We start from the raw sequence: 16,970 nt of genomic DNA, 5'->3' as shown, positions 1-16,970 counted from the left end.
TTTAACAATGTAATTCATAAGCCTAAGTAAAAGTATCCCATTTAGCGGAAATATTCACAATTGCTGAAAGTTATAGATTTTAAAAAGGAGATTCCTTTCTGAATATATATCTGGTTACATACTACAGTTATAGCAAAAACGTTAAAAGCCACTTAAAAGCTGAGATCGACTGGCCCAGTTGTTCAATTGATTCCTTTATCATATTAATTTTGCAAATAAATCACATTTATAATCATAGTCAAAAATATCAAATTAACTATTAATTATCTATTCAAAAATAATACATGTGCGTTCAAGGTGAATGCGTACCATGTGCTTACACCTACCAGAATTTCCAACTTGAGAACTACAATGAGCATTAATTACCTTGTTATTGTTATTAATAGCATTAATTCCTACATTTATTTCATGGGGATAATCTGCTAAAGAAGTAGATCTTAAACAAAGGACAAAATATTTATTAAGACCCGTATTAGATGAACTATATAATCCACATAATAAAATATAATTCGAATATTAAATTCTGTTGCCTTCCTCAAAAAATCTACTGGACTCTATTAACGTAATCTAAAATTTAATCTAAAATTTTTTATCATTGCATAATGCATTGTTATACGAAAAATCATAAACATCTCTATTAGTTTGAAACACAGTCATATGGACCAATTTGCTTACAAATCTTTATACTTCAATATAATTTTAAGACGCAACAATACAACGCTCTCTGACGCGACATGGATGTACGATTTTAATGGATGAAAATAAATATGGCTGCGTCCGTGGTTAGAGTATATATTCAATCTGGGTATTTTATATTTTTGTATAATATTATAGATTAGAAGTATTTTCTTCTTTGCTCTTAATACATTCGTTATATACTACACATATGTTTACATATAATACTTATTGTTATTTGTTTATTTATAGACAGTATTGGATCGTAAAATTAACCTTCTTTTATAATATAATGCTAGTCTTAAATTATAAATTTTTTAATATGTTTAATATTATTATTTATAATGCTTAATGTATTTAATGCGTATCACTAAATATATTTTTTATTAATGTCATCTATTTATTTATAGTTTATCAAGGCAAGTATCAGAAGTAGCACGGCGAGAACAAAGTATAAATCATACTTTACAAACCTTGAATGTATTACATATTCAACGGCAATATTATCATACTACCCTAGCTTCTTTTAAACAAAAAAATAATGAAAAAGTATGATTTTAAACATATTAATACATTATATATACATATACATATTAATACATATTATTACATTATATTCAATACATGTACATAAATAAAATTATAAATTATTTTCAGAAAACTATGGTATTTAATGAAGAAATGTTAAATAATTTTCCAAATAAACAATTTAAGAAAAAGTCACTCCCAGTAATAGAAGTATGGGAAAATATGACAATCAAAGAATTAGCAAAATCTGCTAAAAGGGATATTAATGATGTTTTAGATGTAGTTCGTATTGTAAGTGGCAAAGATATTTATGATAAAAATAGTATTTTATCAAGTGGACATTTAATATCTACCATAACTAAAAAACTTGGTGCAAATTCTAAAATTATTTCAAAGCAAACTTCAAATATAGATACAAAGTATAAAGACATTACAAGAAGGTAATACAAAATTAATATGTTTAAATGATTAATTCAAAATAGCAATTCTTGTGAATTTTCTTAAGGCTGTAATATAATTATATTTTGTGCAGACCTCCAGCAGATAAGTCTCAATTAGTAAGACGACATCCAGTGGTAACAATAATGGGGCATGTTGATCATGGTAAAACTACTTTACTCGATGCATTACGACATACGTCTGTTGTACAGTCTGAATTTGGTGGAATTACACAACGCATTGCCGCCTTTGATGGTTAGTTCTAAATTAATCTTTAAATATTCATTTATATATATTTTATTATTATGTAATTAAAATTTCACTGAAATATAATTTTGAAAAAAGAAATATATAATTTGAAGAAAAATATTTTATTATACTTAATAAGATATACTTTAATTATACTTAAATTTTAGTAACTCTGGATTCTGGAGAACGAGTAACATTTTTGGATACACCTGGCCATGCTGCTTTTACCTCTATGCGATACAGAGGGGCATATGCAACAGATATTGTAGTGTTAGTAGTAGCAGCTGATGATGGTGTCAAAGAACAAACCTTACAGAGTATAAAAATGGCAAAAAATGCCAAAGTTCCAATTATTGTGGCTATCAATAAAATTGATAAACCTAACATTGATATTGTAATGTTTTAGAGCTCCGAGTTCAGATTAAAGATCAAAATTTGAGAATTCTTAAATCTCTAATTATTTTGTTTTCACAGAAAAGGACACAACATGAACTTGCAGGTCATGGAATTGTAGTTGAAGAACTTGGTGGTGAGGTACAATGTGTGAAAATATCTGCTTTAAAGGGAACTAATTTACAAGAATTAACAGAAGCTATAGTCATACAAGCGGAATTAATGGATTTGAAAGGGGATCCTGCAGGCTTAGTAGAAGGTGTTGTTATTGAATGTAGTAATCATGTTGGTCGTGGAAAATTAGTGACAGCTTTAATTCAGCGTGGTACTTTAAAGAAAGGATGTTTGTTAGGTAATGAATAGCAATACTAACTTTTATAAATTAAATATATTAAAATAATTTTTATCGATATTCCTTTTTTTTTAAATAGTCTCTGGACTAGCACATGCTAAAGTAAGAGCTATGTTTAATGATTCTGGCCACCCTATTTTGGAAGCTAAACCATCAGACGCGATACAAATCACTGGATGGAAAGAATTACCTGATGTTGGAGATGAAATGCTAGAAGTAGAAAATGATAAAATATTGCAACAAGTTCTTAAATTTAGAGAGAAAGAGCGCAATGAAACTTTAGCTAAACAACATAAAGCTGTTGCCGAACAAAGACTACAAGAACATCTCATTGTAATATTCAGTGGATACAAAATGTATACTTTAATTATTTATGAAAGTGCAACTTATATTTCTCACTATTATAGGAATATCGAAACCTGTTAGAAATTAGAAGAGCATTTGGAAGAGATAAAACAGTAATGAGAACGGTGAAAGAAAAACTGGCTGAAAAAGAAAAAAAACGTAAAATAGAGGATCCTACTCCAACAGTTAATATTATTATAAAAGGTGATGTAGCGGGAAGTGTCGAGGCATTATTAGATATTTTTGACTCATATAAATGTGATAAAATATGCCGACTAAACATTGTTCACTATGGTGTTGGATCCATCACAAGCTCGGACATAGAATTAGCGGATACATTTAAAGGTAACAAATTTTTAAAATAAAGTTATATATTACTATATATTACTCTAAATTATTTATCTGTTGTCAGCAATTATTTACGGGTTTAATGTGAAGGCAATTAAAACAGTAGAAGAAGAGGCCACTACAAAAGGCATACCTCTTCGACTGTATAACATTGTATATAAACTTATCGATAATGTTAAGGCAGAAATTAATAGTTTACTACCTGAAGTCAATATCGAAGAAATAACAGGTAATAATTATTAATATTAAATAACAGGTAATTATAATATAAACATTGTATGTTAATAATGATTTCTTTTTGATTTTTAAATATAGGTGAAGCAACGATATTACAAAAATTTGATATAAATGAAAAAAATAAGAAAGTAAGCGTTGCAGGTTGCCGTTGCGTTAAAGGCGTTCTTTTAAAATCTGGACTGTATCATATAGTAAGAGGAAATGAGAATATTTTTACAGGTAAATTTGTTATGACAATTATAAAATTCATTTACTAATCCACTACTTCACGTTTTATTAATTTCATTTACTATTTTATTTTCTATTGAATATTAATTTTAATAACTATAACATATATTTTTTATATTTTTATCGACAATATTTGAATACTTTGTTATAGGAAAATTGGTATCAATGAGACATTTAAAGAATGAAATGTCGTCGATAGAAACTAATCTCGAATGTGGTCTCAGATTTGAAGATCCAACGTTATCATTCCAACCTGGAGATAATATTATTTGCGTCAGAATAAAAAGGGATAAACAAAAGCTTGATTGGGATCCTGGATTTTAATTGGATATTGTTGTATTTAGAAAATTACAGAATAATATATAGACAATATAAAATAAAAAAAATACAAATCACAAATCACTGACCTGTCTTCCGTTTTATTAATGGCATATTAAATTATTTATATAAAATGGATTTTTACAAAATGTAAGTACAAATTTCTTTATTATTGCCTTCATGGTGCAACATTGTAGTTCTTGCACTTTATTGATGGAACTTTTCCTTTGTTTGAAACAGATATGGATGAGCCATTTTATCACAATCAGTAGTTGATTATTTTGTCTCTTATTGGTGTATTAGCTTCTTTAAAAAAAAAAAAAAAAAAAAAAAAAAAAAAAAAACGTATAATGTCATAGAATCATAAGAATTGATCATGTTACATTGGTATTTAAAAATTTCAAGTCTTCTTCTGCTCAAATTTCAACGATAAGTTAAGACATTTTTATCCAGAAACAAAAAAATATAATTGTGTCAACACCGTTAAGAAGCATAAGTTTCTCGAAGTCGACGTTGAATATGGTGATACGCAGTCATAACACCGCGTTTCTTTTTCTGTAAACGGCACAGTGCTGGTTCTTGGTTGGCTTGTGCGATTTTTGTATCTAAAGGTTCGATAAGAGTATTAGTATCTGGATGCACGAAAAATGCAATGGAATGACGACCTCGACCACAATGTTCTGGTACAACAACTCGGTGTCTTAATGCTGGTAATTGATTGTTTGTCCAGTTCGCTAATATGTCCCCGGTATTCACCAAAATTGCACCTGGGAGATGACCGACTCTTCCCCATCGTTCACCATGAGGAGTCTGTATTTCTAGACCACCTTCGCAATCCTAAAAATAATTAAATAATAAAAAATTATTATGCTATAATTTATATTTTGGTGGATTAAAAAGAAATTTAATTTCAACTTAGATAGAATTGGAAACTAAAAATACAATTTTTAAGTTTTATAGATATATCTACCTGTGCTAACAAAGTGAAAGTTCCATAATCGCAATGAGCGCTACAACGAGCCAATCCTGGCGCTGGTGCACCAAGAGGAGGATAGTAAAGAAGACGAAGGGTCGACTCGTTACCAGGTCCCAGCATGCGCGAATGCTTCGACAGCAGGAAATCAGGGGATTGCTCTAGGCCCACGGCCAGAGCCTACAAGGCATAGATCACATACATTGGCCCCTATTTTTATTTTATAGTACCTAATGACGGCTGTAAAGCAACCGAAGAAACCAATCGTGTTAGTTTGCCTGCGGGATAGATTGGTTTGTAGGGTTACTCACAGTTAAAGCAACTTACTTTTGTTAAACTATCTGTCCATAAAGGCTTCCGGATCGTTATGAACAAACATCAATGGAGAAAGAGAAAGAAATATATTTAGAAGCGTTTTAAATATTTGTGCAACGCTGTGTAGTTTAATATTACGAAAGGAAGAGATTATAGTTGTGAACGAATCTATTCAATGTAATTTTATTAATTCTTTGCTCCAGAAAAGTTTGAATTAAAATACTCGAGTTTTTTAAGAAGCAGCTTAACGTGAGATCCAGATTTTTTACGTCTAATAGGAAACAATAATATAAAAAATGCTCAACTAGTAGAAATTAATAACACAAAGGGCTGGATCTTGCGTCAATCTTTAGAAATTGCTTTTATAAATTAGAAGACAACTAAAATCTATTTTGTATGTTCATATATAACAGAAAAATGTGACATTACAGTTAAAAGCATTGCGGATAGTTGCTTGAAATCACGAGCAAGTTCGTCGACCGCCGATTTGAAACCAGGTATTTCCTCGTCCGGAAGAGGTCCGCGTCCGGTCACATTGAAAACATGTCGAGCTTCTTTCTCATCGGTGTATCTATGAATAAAAACCACAAAAAAATATTTAAAAGTTTAAATAAAAATTCTCTTATGATAAATTCAATTTCAAATAAATTATACTTTGATGGTCCTGGTTTCACGTATCCGTAGTTGCTCTCATTGCGTTCGTACTTGGTTCGCATTTCCTCTGGGAGTTCGCAGAATGCATCAAAAGCTCTGTAAGCTGCTTTCATCTGTAAATAATATATTATTATTACAATAGTAATTATCAAAACCCTATGTATCAAAAGCCTAGTATTATGAGATTATTTTATAAATTTTCCAAGATTAAAAGACTTTTTAATGAATTTTTCAATATCAAAGATTTTTTATGAATTAGCGACATGTAATTTCATGAGAAGTACATATATAAATTCAAACGGTTAATGATCCAAATATAAAAACACCCGGGAGTAGCAACATCTCACTGAGTAAAACATTATGTAATTAATGTCTGAGTTCGGTATCAGGAACCTTCCAAGGTAACATTCGTGAGATATCGACAAAACCGGTGACGACAAAGTCATCACATTGATACGTGTCATTTCAGTTATCACGAGCTCCTAATTAAATGACTCACGAAATTGTGTAAAAACCTGTTTCATCAACTGTGAATGTACTCAATACTAGGAATGATAAAATATGTGAAATATATAAGAATATTGCAAAAATTAATAGGTACAGAAAAAGGTAAGGATAATATTCCAAAGAAAAATGAGTTTTTGACTTAACATGCCTAGCGATCTTCAACGAAATCATTGACAAAAAGTTCCGATAGATTCAATGAAACAATGAGGAGGTTTACATAATTTGTTGTATTAATTTGTTGTATTAATTGCATTAATGCCATCGTTCGTGTTTTATGATTATTTAAAATTCCTTGAAGAATAATGTAGATGTAGATAATACATTTCAATGGCATTATGAGTCAATTTGAATAAGCAATTTACCAAAACTTTAATCGATGACATCGGTTGAAGAAATTAAACAAAATTTTTTCCAATCTGAAAGAAGCTATGATTATTTAAAAAATGAAAAATCTAGGAAATTTTTTTATAGAAATTTATAATGTACATATTTTATTTTAAAGTTGAAGGAGTATTAGTAGAAACGTCGTTGTATTTAAAAAAGACAGCATAAAAGCGTTTTTATGCAATCTTCGTGTGACCTTTTGACACGTCATTTTAAATTCTACATGTAACAGAAGCAATGCCATAAGTCTTGCAACACGTACTTTTTACATACTCTGCTTTATATTATTACTTAAATAAACGCTTAGCACTATGGAAAATCCAACAAATTTCATAAAAATAGTGCGACAGTAAGACAGTTGTAAATTGCAAAATCAAGTCTGCAAGACGCGCCTCGATCCCTGGGAGTATCTCTGAGTTCACAAAATATTTTCTAAGCTTCTCGATTACCAAAATAAGCTTGTACGACATGTTCGACTCGCGTTTCTCAAACCGAATTATTTTGGAAGACTATATCGTTCAACTTATCTATAACAAAATAAAATTTTACAGTGGAGAAATATTTTGAAGTTGGATCTACATATATTAAATAATTACAAGCTTTCAGATCAGTTATATATTACTTATTATGTGCATATTCTATAATGATAATATAACATATAATAATGTAAATAATAAAATCCATAATATTATATATAAACTTTAGTAGAAAATTTGATCTAATATAAAATAAAAATACCTATACAACATCGAAAAACCAGAATAGTAGCTTGTCCTATTACTTCAAAAAATAATACACCCAATTACTTAAACAAAATTAATAAATTTTTCATTGCTTCGTTAATAAAAATAATGAAAGCTTTTATGGTAAAATTATTCTTTACAAACGTCATATGTGCTGATATTTTTATATGATATCTTAAGTCTTGAATCTATAAACAATAATGGCTAAAATAATCGACTAAACTATTAAAAAATCTATGCTTGTATAAGTAACTAATATTAATTATTACATTAATAAATGTCCTCAGTAAATTCAAGGCAAATCATAGACCATCTGCGTACTATTTTTCTACGCTCCTATCCCACAAGAAGATCGCTTTATCCAATTAGTAACATTGATTGCCACAGAATTCTTCCATCGATCAAATACGTTGTTTACCATGAGAGCAGGCTGGAATAGACCAGGCATGTTGGCCAGTAAACAATCTATTTCACATTGTAAATGGGTTGCAACTATCTAATCGAATCAACAACTGCCACATGAACCAACATGTACCTAATTTAGGTTGAGCAATTACTCGAGGGATTCTAAGGCATCGTACAAATGCTTGTTTTCGCGTGTCTTCCCCCTTTCCTAACCTCGTCGCTCGTATTCCTCTCGCCAATAATTTTTAATTCGATTCCAGCCGAGGTAATTAAAACCGACGGTTTGTTTGAACCAATTGAGCTGTGTATGTGGCTGATAATGAAATACTGTGACGTCATTGCGAATTGTAGGACCGTCGAAAAGTAATATGGAATTTTTTCAGGAGGGAGCGTGTTTGGTTAACTAGCTAACTAAGTTTGTATTTAGACGGAATTTCAGAATGACCGAGCTAATATTATTGTGTAGCGAAGTTTTACAGATCATAAATTACCATTGCACAGTGATAAGAATAGTTTGGTAACAAAGCAAAATTAAGAAAAATTATAAATTTTTTAGACATACAAATTTCAAAATTGCGATATCTTTAGACACAAGGATTTGAAGATTTAGGAATTTTGAGATATAGGAATTTGAAAATTTAGAAATTTGGAGATACGTATAATCAATTTGAAAATTAATAAATTTTAAATTTTGCGAGTTTCACATTTTGAACATAATGTGAATTTTACAAATTAAGAGTTAGTTTATTATCCATTTCATTCATCGATTGTGAAACGATAAATTTAATTATGTAAAAAGGCCTTTGTATCACGTATGTAAAATAAAAAAATCAGGTATACATATCAATGAAGGTATTCAGAATTTTAAAGATAAATATCTCCCTCGATAACTGATCAGTTAAGGTACCGATTCACGGTCAGTTAGCGAAGCACTACTGTAACAGATGGCGCAGTAAAACTTGTGAAATAGTGAATGCTTCGTGTTATTTATTATCGATGTGTAATGTATCTTTTACGCAATGTCTGATAAGAAATTGAGGTGCGACCAATAGGGAATTTCCTATATTACAAATGTAATCATCCAATTAGTTGGTTTTCCTTCTTCTTCTTTGGAAAAATGTCTGTCAAATATGGATGTGATTCTGCTTTTTAATTTGTAGTTGATATTTTCCTTAAAATGGGAAAGAGTATATGTTCAAGTGATATCGATGTACATACAATGTGCATGTGTAGCGGGCGATTATATTGTTTAGGTCTTTATGACTTTATGAAGTTTGAGAAAGTCTTTCAAAGAGAATGTAACAAATAATTTTAATACTAAAATTTTAATGATAGTAACAAAAATAATACAAAATGTAATAGGTGAAACATTTGTTTTGTAAAGCGTATCTTTCCGACTTGTTTTTCAATTGTCTGGTCTAAGATTGGGGATAGGTATCTTGTTGGATATGTATAATTGTTTCTTGATAATTAAGAGAAATCAAATCATTGAATTTGTTTGAACGAACTAGTGATATACCAATAATTAATTAATTTTCTAAATACCTTCTTTACTTAATGCTAAGCTATCAATCACCATAATCAATGCTAAACCGCTTAGATGGAATTTATCAAGCATGTGAAAGAAATTTGTTTATTCATTATGGAAGAAACCATAATACGGTACGATATAGGTGCTGAATATTTTTTCTTCGAATCTATTCTAATATTCATTGTAAAATTCCTTCAGACTTGTATCTTTTCTAATATTCCAACTTTCATAGCAAAAAAAAGGGGGAAGATATAAAAATGTTCGTTTACAAATATTTTTAAATTCTTGAATCGTCATATCCGAATTTTTTAATTTTCCAATTTTTACACCTTCAAATTTCGAAATTTTCAATTTGAGAATTCAAAAATTTCAATCCTTAATTTTAGATTTCAAATTTTCCCTATTTAGGCAGATGTTCCTTTTTTTCGTAACAATTCCAAAACTCCAAATTGCCAATTATACCGGATGTTCATTCCCATTCAGTTGCAAGTCATCGGCAAAGTAGTACGCGTACGCGCCAAATGAATTAATACATTGTATGGGTGGACGTAGCGTAAAGATAAACGATAAATACGTTCGCGTATTTATAGTAGACGCGAATTATCTCGTGAAATTGTAACGAACCGGTCATGATAACGGGCTTCTTCTTTGATATGAGGTCTCACCGACTTCGGCAAGGTCATCGCGTAAAATCTACTTATTACGTTATCTTCGAACCCTTGAAAATTTGTCATGACGTATCATCGTAACGAGAGCATTAAGAAATCTCCGTTGACATAATCTTACGACTGATCAACAATTATATACGTGCGTAACCTTAACAACTAACCACTGATCTTTACAAATCGAAGCTGCGATATCTTACACTAAAATATATTATATTTTATAAAAAAAAAAAAAAAAAAAAAGTGTTACCCATAAATATTAGAATATTGTCTGATATTTTTCACTATAATAAATATCTTTATATAAGCTTTGTGTACTTGCAATCTTTTAATTATTTTATTATAAATCTGCTACTTCATTCGCATCATATGTATCTTATAATAAAAGATACTAAGTAAAGCTATTAGTTTTGCAACAAATGTAACGAGTAAATGTCCTAATGCGTATCATTCATTTTTATTATTCGTTTCTCATATCGTAAAAAGTGTTATCATTTTCAGTGATAAACCAACGAAAAGTTTGCACGTTAAGGGGTTAAATTTCTTTTTTTCGCTGCAACCTTGCGAATTTTATACTTATTTCCTTTGACGTGGATTTCGCCTTGACTCCTTTAATTCTGGTTCCATGCGAGATAGTAATTTTGTAAGTCAACCGAGGACGTGAGTTTTGTTACAAGGTAAGGTTACATTGTGCGTGTAATATGATGGAACGCGTGGCCATCAAAAATACTTCTACCCATTTAACAGGCTTACACTTTTACAACTGTACGTATTCTCTCTTTTTTTTTAATAATTCATGGTTAATTAAATCAGTATAAAATTACAGTCTTCCTTCCTCATAATCTTTAATGGAGAAATTTGAGAATTCCAATTAACAAAGCGGGTGAAATTTAAGTTGAATTAACGATTCGAGCAACTGGAAGTGGGAAAATGTTTGTTTTACAGAATTTAAGCGGCTGACATCGAAGCTGGGCAAGGGCTCTGGTTATTGAACCGAGTCAAATACTCGAAATTCGAGTCGGCCACTCCTTTTACTAAAACGAATCGTATGCTTGAAACGTGAGTAGACGCTTGAAACTTGATTATTTGTATAGTACTTTGCGATAGTAAGTAATTCGATTGCCTAAATACCGTAACGTATGTATTTATCCATTCAGAGTTCAATTATAACTAAACTTGAATATAAACGTTGAAAGTATACATTAAAAATATAGTAAAATCAAGATATAGTATCTCTTGTCATATCCTATTCTTGATAAATTTCAGGAACAAAATTAAGATACTAGGAACCTAGAACGCAGAGATTCAGTATGAAAAAATTAAAAACCGAGCGATAATTTAATCTTTATATTAAATATATTATTAAATTTTGTATATTTAGTATGTTGAAATCAGAGAAGTTTATAAAAACAGACTTATATTTCTTTTCTGTAATACGTAAGTGTTCATATGTAAATAATTAAAAATTATTCGACATATAAATATTTAAAAATATGTATTCTATTCAAACAAGCTTAAACTATCATAAAACTTTCAATAAACATGTTCAACAGGATTTTGAATTTTATTTTTTCAAATATTCCAATCATTCAATTTGTTAATTTGACACGTATAATTACGTGAGTATCCGGATACGTGTACCTAATGTTCGAAACGCTGTTGGATCCAACGATTACGATGTAGAATGAGTATCGATGGAAATGCGTACCTTGCATTCTGGAATGCCGTGGTTGACGAGCAAGGCCAGTCCTTTCTCGGACAGCGCCCTTAGCAGCTTCGAAGCTACTTGCTTCACGACACCCTTCTGAGGACATCTCTCAGTCCCTGGAACAAGAAAACGAAAAGAGTGAGAGAAACAGAAAGACAAAAACATGGGAAACAGTAGAACAGATCATAAGTATCAGGGATTTCCATATATGTTGAACTTTTTTCAAGTTGATCGTCGAGTGCTACTTTAAGTGTACTCAAACTCTCAAGCGTTGCGTGATTTCGATTAGATTGGGATCGCAATTAAATAGTAGGAAAGTCAAACGTCATAATATTAATCGAAAATTTTAGATTCGAATCGATCTCGATTCGTTAGCAAACTGAAGCATACAATTTTTTGGATTAATTTAAATCGCTCAAGCAAATATCGAATTTTTTAATCGCTCGAGTTATCTAAAAATCGAACTTTGTAAATCATTCGAATTACTCAAGAATCGAATTCTTGAGCCACTCGTCTCGCCTCAGCACACGATCTAATTGATCAAAAAATTCAAACTTTTTACTTTGATGCACGTTATTTCTATTTTCTTTATCTATTGGAGATTTCCAAAATTTAAATATTAAATATAATCAAATATAGATATATCATAATCCACTTATAGCCAAAGCTCAATTTCTTTCTTCGTATCTACAGCAGCACGTTTCGCTATTTAACCTTGCGATAATACTATGAAGTATCATCTTCACCCCCCTAGACGTGTGTATCGATTATTTTTTTCATTCACGGATTGACGCTCATTGATAGACACGCGGTTATCGGCGCGCGGAATGCAAAAAGATGAGGACGCTTTTTTTCTTCGGTGAACCACGCTGACGAAGAGCGATGGATTGACGTTAAGTGATGAGTTCCATCTTTTTCTGATACGAGGTCACGTTCGCGAGACAAGACCGTTCCTTTGACAAATCGTTATATTTTTGCCTTGTGGAGCTCGTAAAAGAATCACTGAATGGGGGACACGGTGAGTGTTTTAGGTCTCGGCCAGATATTTTCAAATGTTACGCACAATTTTTGTGTACATGAACTCAACGTTCCTTCAAATTCTTACGATTTTTACGACTTTCTGTGTTTGATTTATGCAACTTTCTCAAGCATTTCGAAATTTTTACGGTTTCTTAAACATCGTTAACACTGGAAATTTTTGTAAACCCGAATACTTCGCAATAGTTTTGATTTAATTCGTGTCATTTTTTCTTACATCTTCGTCCAGAATTTCAAAGATATCGATGTACCGCGTTCTGTTTTTTTTCCGTACATTTCTTGACTTTCTTTTTTATTATTTATTTTATTTAAGTAGTCTTTTTTTCATTCTTCTCGTTCGCATATCCATTTCAATGCAATTTACGTATGTTGTTTGTTTAACAAAACACAATACGTACGTAATGTATCTTGTGGAAATGCATTTTCTGAAATCTCTTTTATAGATGCGTTTTACTTTGATCGTTCATCGTGTGTTAAAACACGAAACTCGAGACAGATCACGAAATCGTTCGATAAGGAGTTTGTTACGCGTTTATTCTCTGATCAAGTTATAAATTCTTCAATCTTGTTTAAAACGTGTATTTAGTATTTAAGCGAGAACGCGTGATTTTCAGTAAGGATGATTCAAACCTCGAACGATAGTTGCGATAATTGTTCCGTGACAATTATTTATAGAAATGAAGTTCTTGGACGATAAGTTCGACGTATTACGTTTGCGAGTGAATCGATCAGTCGAAAACGTGAGGATAATGTGATTTCAATGTTTCGAGCATGAAACCACTTCCTCAAGCTATTTTTGACAGTAAGGAAAGACTGGTACTGCACAATCTAAAATTTCACTCGTATACGTTTGTGTCTCTTTATATCATCGTTATTTTTTTATGAATATCTGAAACTTTTACTAGTTTACTTCTAATTCTTTATTTAATATTTTTTATTTTCTTTGCGCCAATAGCACGATATAATAAGAGGACATTTCAGAGAATTTTACAAACTATTTTCTATTTTTCAATTATACAGGTAGATGAATTTTAAAATTAAGATAAATTAAAGAGATTTATCCTATCAACGTTAAATTTATTTACTTCGTCTTACCTCATTATTATCTATCTACCTTCTTCTTAGGAATCATAAATTCTTCTAAAAATGTTTCATTCTATTTTAAATCAATTTAAAATTATTTCTCGAAACCAAACGTACAACTTTGCACAAAATAATCGACATTTTCTCTTCAATCTGAGAGCAATGAACAAGACAAGGCACAACCAATTCCACATATGCATCAATTTTGTTATCTGCAAGTTATCATAAGGAATAATTTGAAATAAAATCTGATTTCAATATCTCTGAGGAATAAAAAAAAGTCCCCGTAGTTTAACAAACAATAGACTTAATGATAAGATGAACTTTTCCAGCTGTTGTTAATTAATTAAGAAGGTCGAAAAAGAAAAAAAAAAAATTGCGAAATTGTGCGATTCGAAGCAAAAACCTTCGTTCGTGTCGTGCCATGCTCTCATTTTTCGCCAGATGCTGATAAGAAACGTTATCGCGATTCACGCACGATGCGCTCGCCGACAGATCTTGTTTCAACGCCACGTGGCGACGACGATTGCTTTCTCGGTGCTTCTTCGCTCGTGAGAACGTGATTTCACTTCGCGACACGAGAGATCTCGTTAAAATCCATGATACGGACACGTTTCCCCTTACACCGAGGTGTATATAGTATACATAAACACGTTTTTCCTTCTTTTAATTTAATACGAGACATTAGGCGTCGAAAACTGCAATCGGCTCGCTTGATTTTGCATTAGACAGGCGATCGTGTTTGAAATTGCCAGCCATTTGATATCTTATTCTTATTTATCGCTTGACAATTGATATCTATTATATGATATTGATATATATATATACGTTAACGAATTTTATAATACTAATACAGGATATGGACCGAATAACATGTAAACGGATATGATATATATATACACACACGTTATAAATTCGTATATATATATATATACGGAAACGTATCGTATATAAACGTGTGTGTGTATATATATATATACGTTAACGAATTTTATAATACTAATACAGGATATGGACCGAATAACATGTAAACGGATATGAAATGGTTGATTGTAAAAAAATAAGGAGAAAATTATGACAAAGTACTAAAGGCGAATTCAAGGTAGTTGCGTTTACAGCACGTTCTATAGATGCAGAAATGCCGAACTCACGCCGTTTTACTTCGGGGATTGTACAGATACTCGAAAATATCAAGCGTCACATACGTAAAACGTCGGGGCCCGTTAAGCCCAGAACACCGTACGGAAGAGGGCATTAAATTTATACGACACCCTCAAGTGTTGACGCTTTCTCTTTTCACAGTTGAGGGTGACGGAGGCCAGGCAGCCGTCCCATATGTCTGAACTTCACATCTTCTTACAACATATAGGATGAAACCTTTTCAGGTTTTGTTTCTCAGAAGGTTGAGAAACTGGGAAATTTGTCAGGTATACTGGAATTTGGCTAATTGCCGACTGAGTAAACGATCAGCGGAAGGCTATTCTACGTGGGAAAATAAGCAATACAATTTCCGCTTAGTAAATTGTAAAAATAAGTAATAAAATTTCCGCTTAGTAAATTGTAAAAATAAGTAATAAAATTTCCGCTTAATAAATTGTAAAAATAAGTAATAAAATTTCCGCTTAATAAATTGTAAAAATAAGTAATAAAATTTCCGCTTAATGCTTCATCTTCATGAAGATAGAGGGCCTGAACATGTTTAGTTAAGAATCGGTTTACTACAAAATTTATTTTTCGTAGAAACAAAGCCCATGGTGAAAAATTTTTGTTCTCACACGTAGAATAACGTCCTGTCGGTTACTTGTTCTTGTCCAGTCCGGGATCAGCCATGTTCGAATATTACTTGATAAGTTTTTGAACTCGATTTTCTTGAAAACGAAGCCTCATATAAAAAAGTGTTATTCTATATCTTTTTTCTGTTATTTCATAAAAAATCACTTCATGCCTGCACACGTTATACGGTCGTACTCTGTATACTATATAACACCTAAGATTTCCTTTTCTTTTGTAAGATCTATGAAACCTATAAAACATAAACAATAATTATACAAAATCTAAAACGTTGTCTATGTATTTATATATTCAATAAATACTATTTTCAAATTATTATACTAATTTCCATTTTTGTATTATTTATTGCTTTTAAAAAATCTCATTTTAAATATATCATTGTAACACAACTTTGAAATGCTTGGAAACACTGATGTTGCAGCAACAATGTGCAGGAAAAGGTTGGCCTTGTGAAACTTTCATCAATGCAATTTGTTCATGGTGCAAGACACATAATTATCTTCGAGGACGCAAACTTTCTCTGTTTTTTATTGTCTTTGCTTTATCAGTCCTCTAATATTTTTAGTTTTAGACGTTATAATCTAAACTTCTAGTAGCTTTATCTAGAATATCAATGAGGCCTTATGATAAAAATACGTTAAAAATATATTAAATATATTACCTTGACACGTTAATTAATACTTTCGCGTTTACGAGCCATGTATCACTCTCGTCATGTGCCTTTTCATTAGAACGCACCTACAGCTCCGCATAAATTATAACGTATCGCGAAATATGTATATTTCGCCCAATGATTCGTTCGCAAATGCTGAAGTGATAGAACGTTGCGTTGCATAAATTAATTCTTATTTTTGATATCTTCTACAAAGATATTTAATATATAATACATTATGCTTTGTTGAAGTGATCGCCACTTCTGAGAAAACTCTACATCTGGTCTTCGGTTTCTCAAGCGCTAAGGTCACTGATAGCGCGTAGACAAAAGAATGCGTCGATGACAGACCATAAGCGGTACACGTGCGACGTTGGTTTTCGGCGGTTCTTTTAGTCTCAGGGTAACAT

General features: G+C 31.1%; 2 protein-coding genes across 6 annotated transcripts in view; one reads left to right on the top strand and one right to left on the bottom strand.

Moving 5' to 3' along the window:
• The first annotated feature begins 705 nt into the window (after window positions 1-705).
• Window positions 706-4,192, top strand: LOC132912510 (translation initiation factor IF-2, mitochondrial). Its single transcript, XM_060969992.1, has 11 exons — window positions 706-805; window positions 1,086-1,224; window positions 1,333-1,643; window positions 1,736-1,896; window positions 2,058-2,284; window positions 2,365-2,635; window positions 2,715-2,968; window positions 3,043-3,325; window positions 3,393-3,557; window positions 3,644-3,784; window positions 3,945-4,192. The coding sequence occupies exons 1-11, from the start codon at window positions 756-758 to the stop codon at window positions 4,115-4,117; spliced, it is 2,175 nt and encodes a 724-aa protein (XP_060825975.1). The 5' UTR covers window positions 706-755; the 3' UTR covers window positions 4,118-4,192.
• The window catches only part of LOC132912523 (uncharacterized), a 32,613-nt gene continuing 19,835 nt past the window's right edge, over window positions 4,193-16,970 (bottom strand). For 3 of the 5 annotated variants that reach the window (XM_060970007.1, XM_060970008.1, XM_060970010.1), the window contains 5 exons: window positions 11,997-12,112; window positions 6,054-6,166; window positions 5,829-5,970; window positions 5,082-5,264; window positions 4,193-4,948 (listed from right to left, as the gene is read on the bottom strand). In XM_060970007.1, the coding sequence (XP_060825990.1) occupies window positions 4,595-4,948; window positions 5,082-5,264; window positions 5,829-5,970; window positions 6,054-6,166; window positions 11,997-12,112 (908 nt within the window). In that variant the 3' untranslated portion in view covers window positions 4,193-4,594. Of the gene's footprint in view, window positions 4,949-5,081; window positions 5,265-5,828; window positions 5,971-6,053; window positions 6,167-8,305; window positions 8,473-11,996; window positions 12,113-15,278; window positions 15,470-16,970 lie in introns of those variants that run through there. The other 2 variants (XM_060970009.1, XM_060970012.1) reach the window with 2 other exon arrangements.

The sequence above is a fragment of the Bombus pascuorum genome, chromosome 12 (assembly GCF_905332965.1).
Source record: "Bombus pascuorum chromosome 12, iyBomPasc1.1, whole genome shotgun sequence".
NCBI classification, from domain to species: Eukaryota; Metazoa; Arthropoda; class Insecta; order Hymenoptera; family Apidae; genus Bombus; species Bombus pascuorum.
This window is presented reverse-complemented; position numbering and strand designations above follow the sequence as displayed.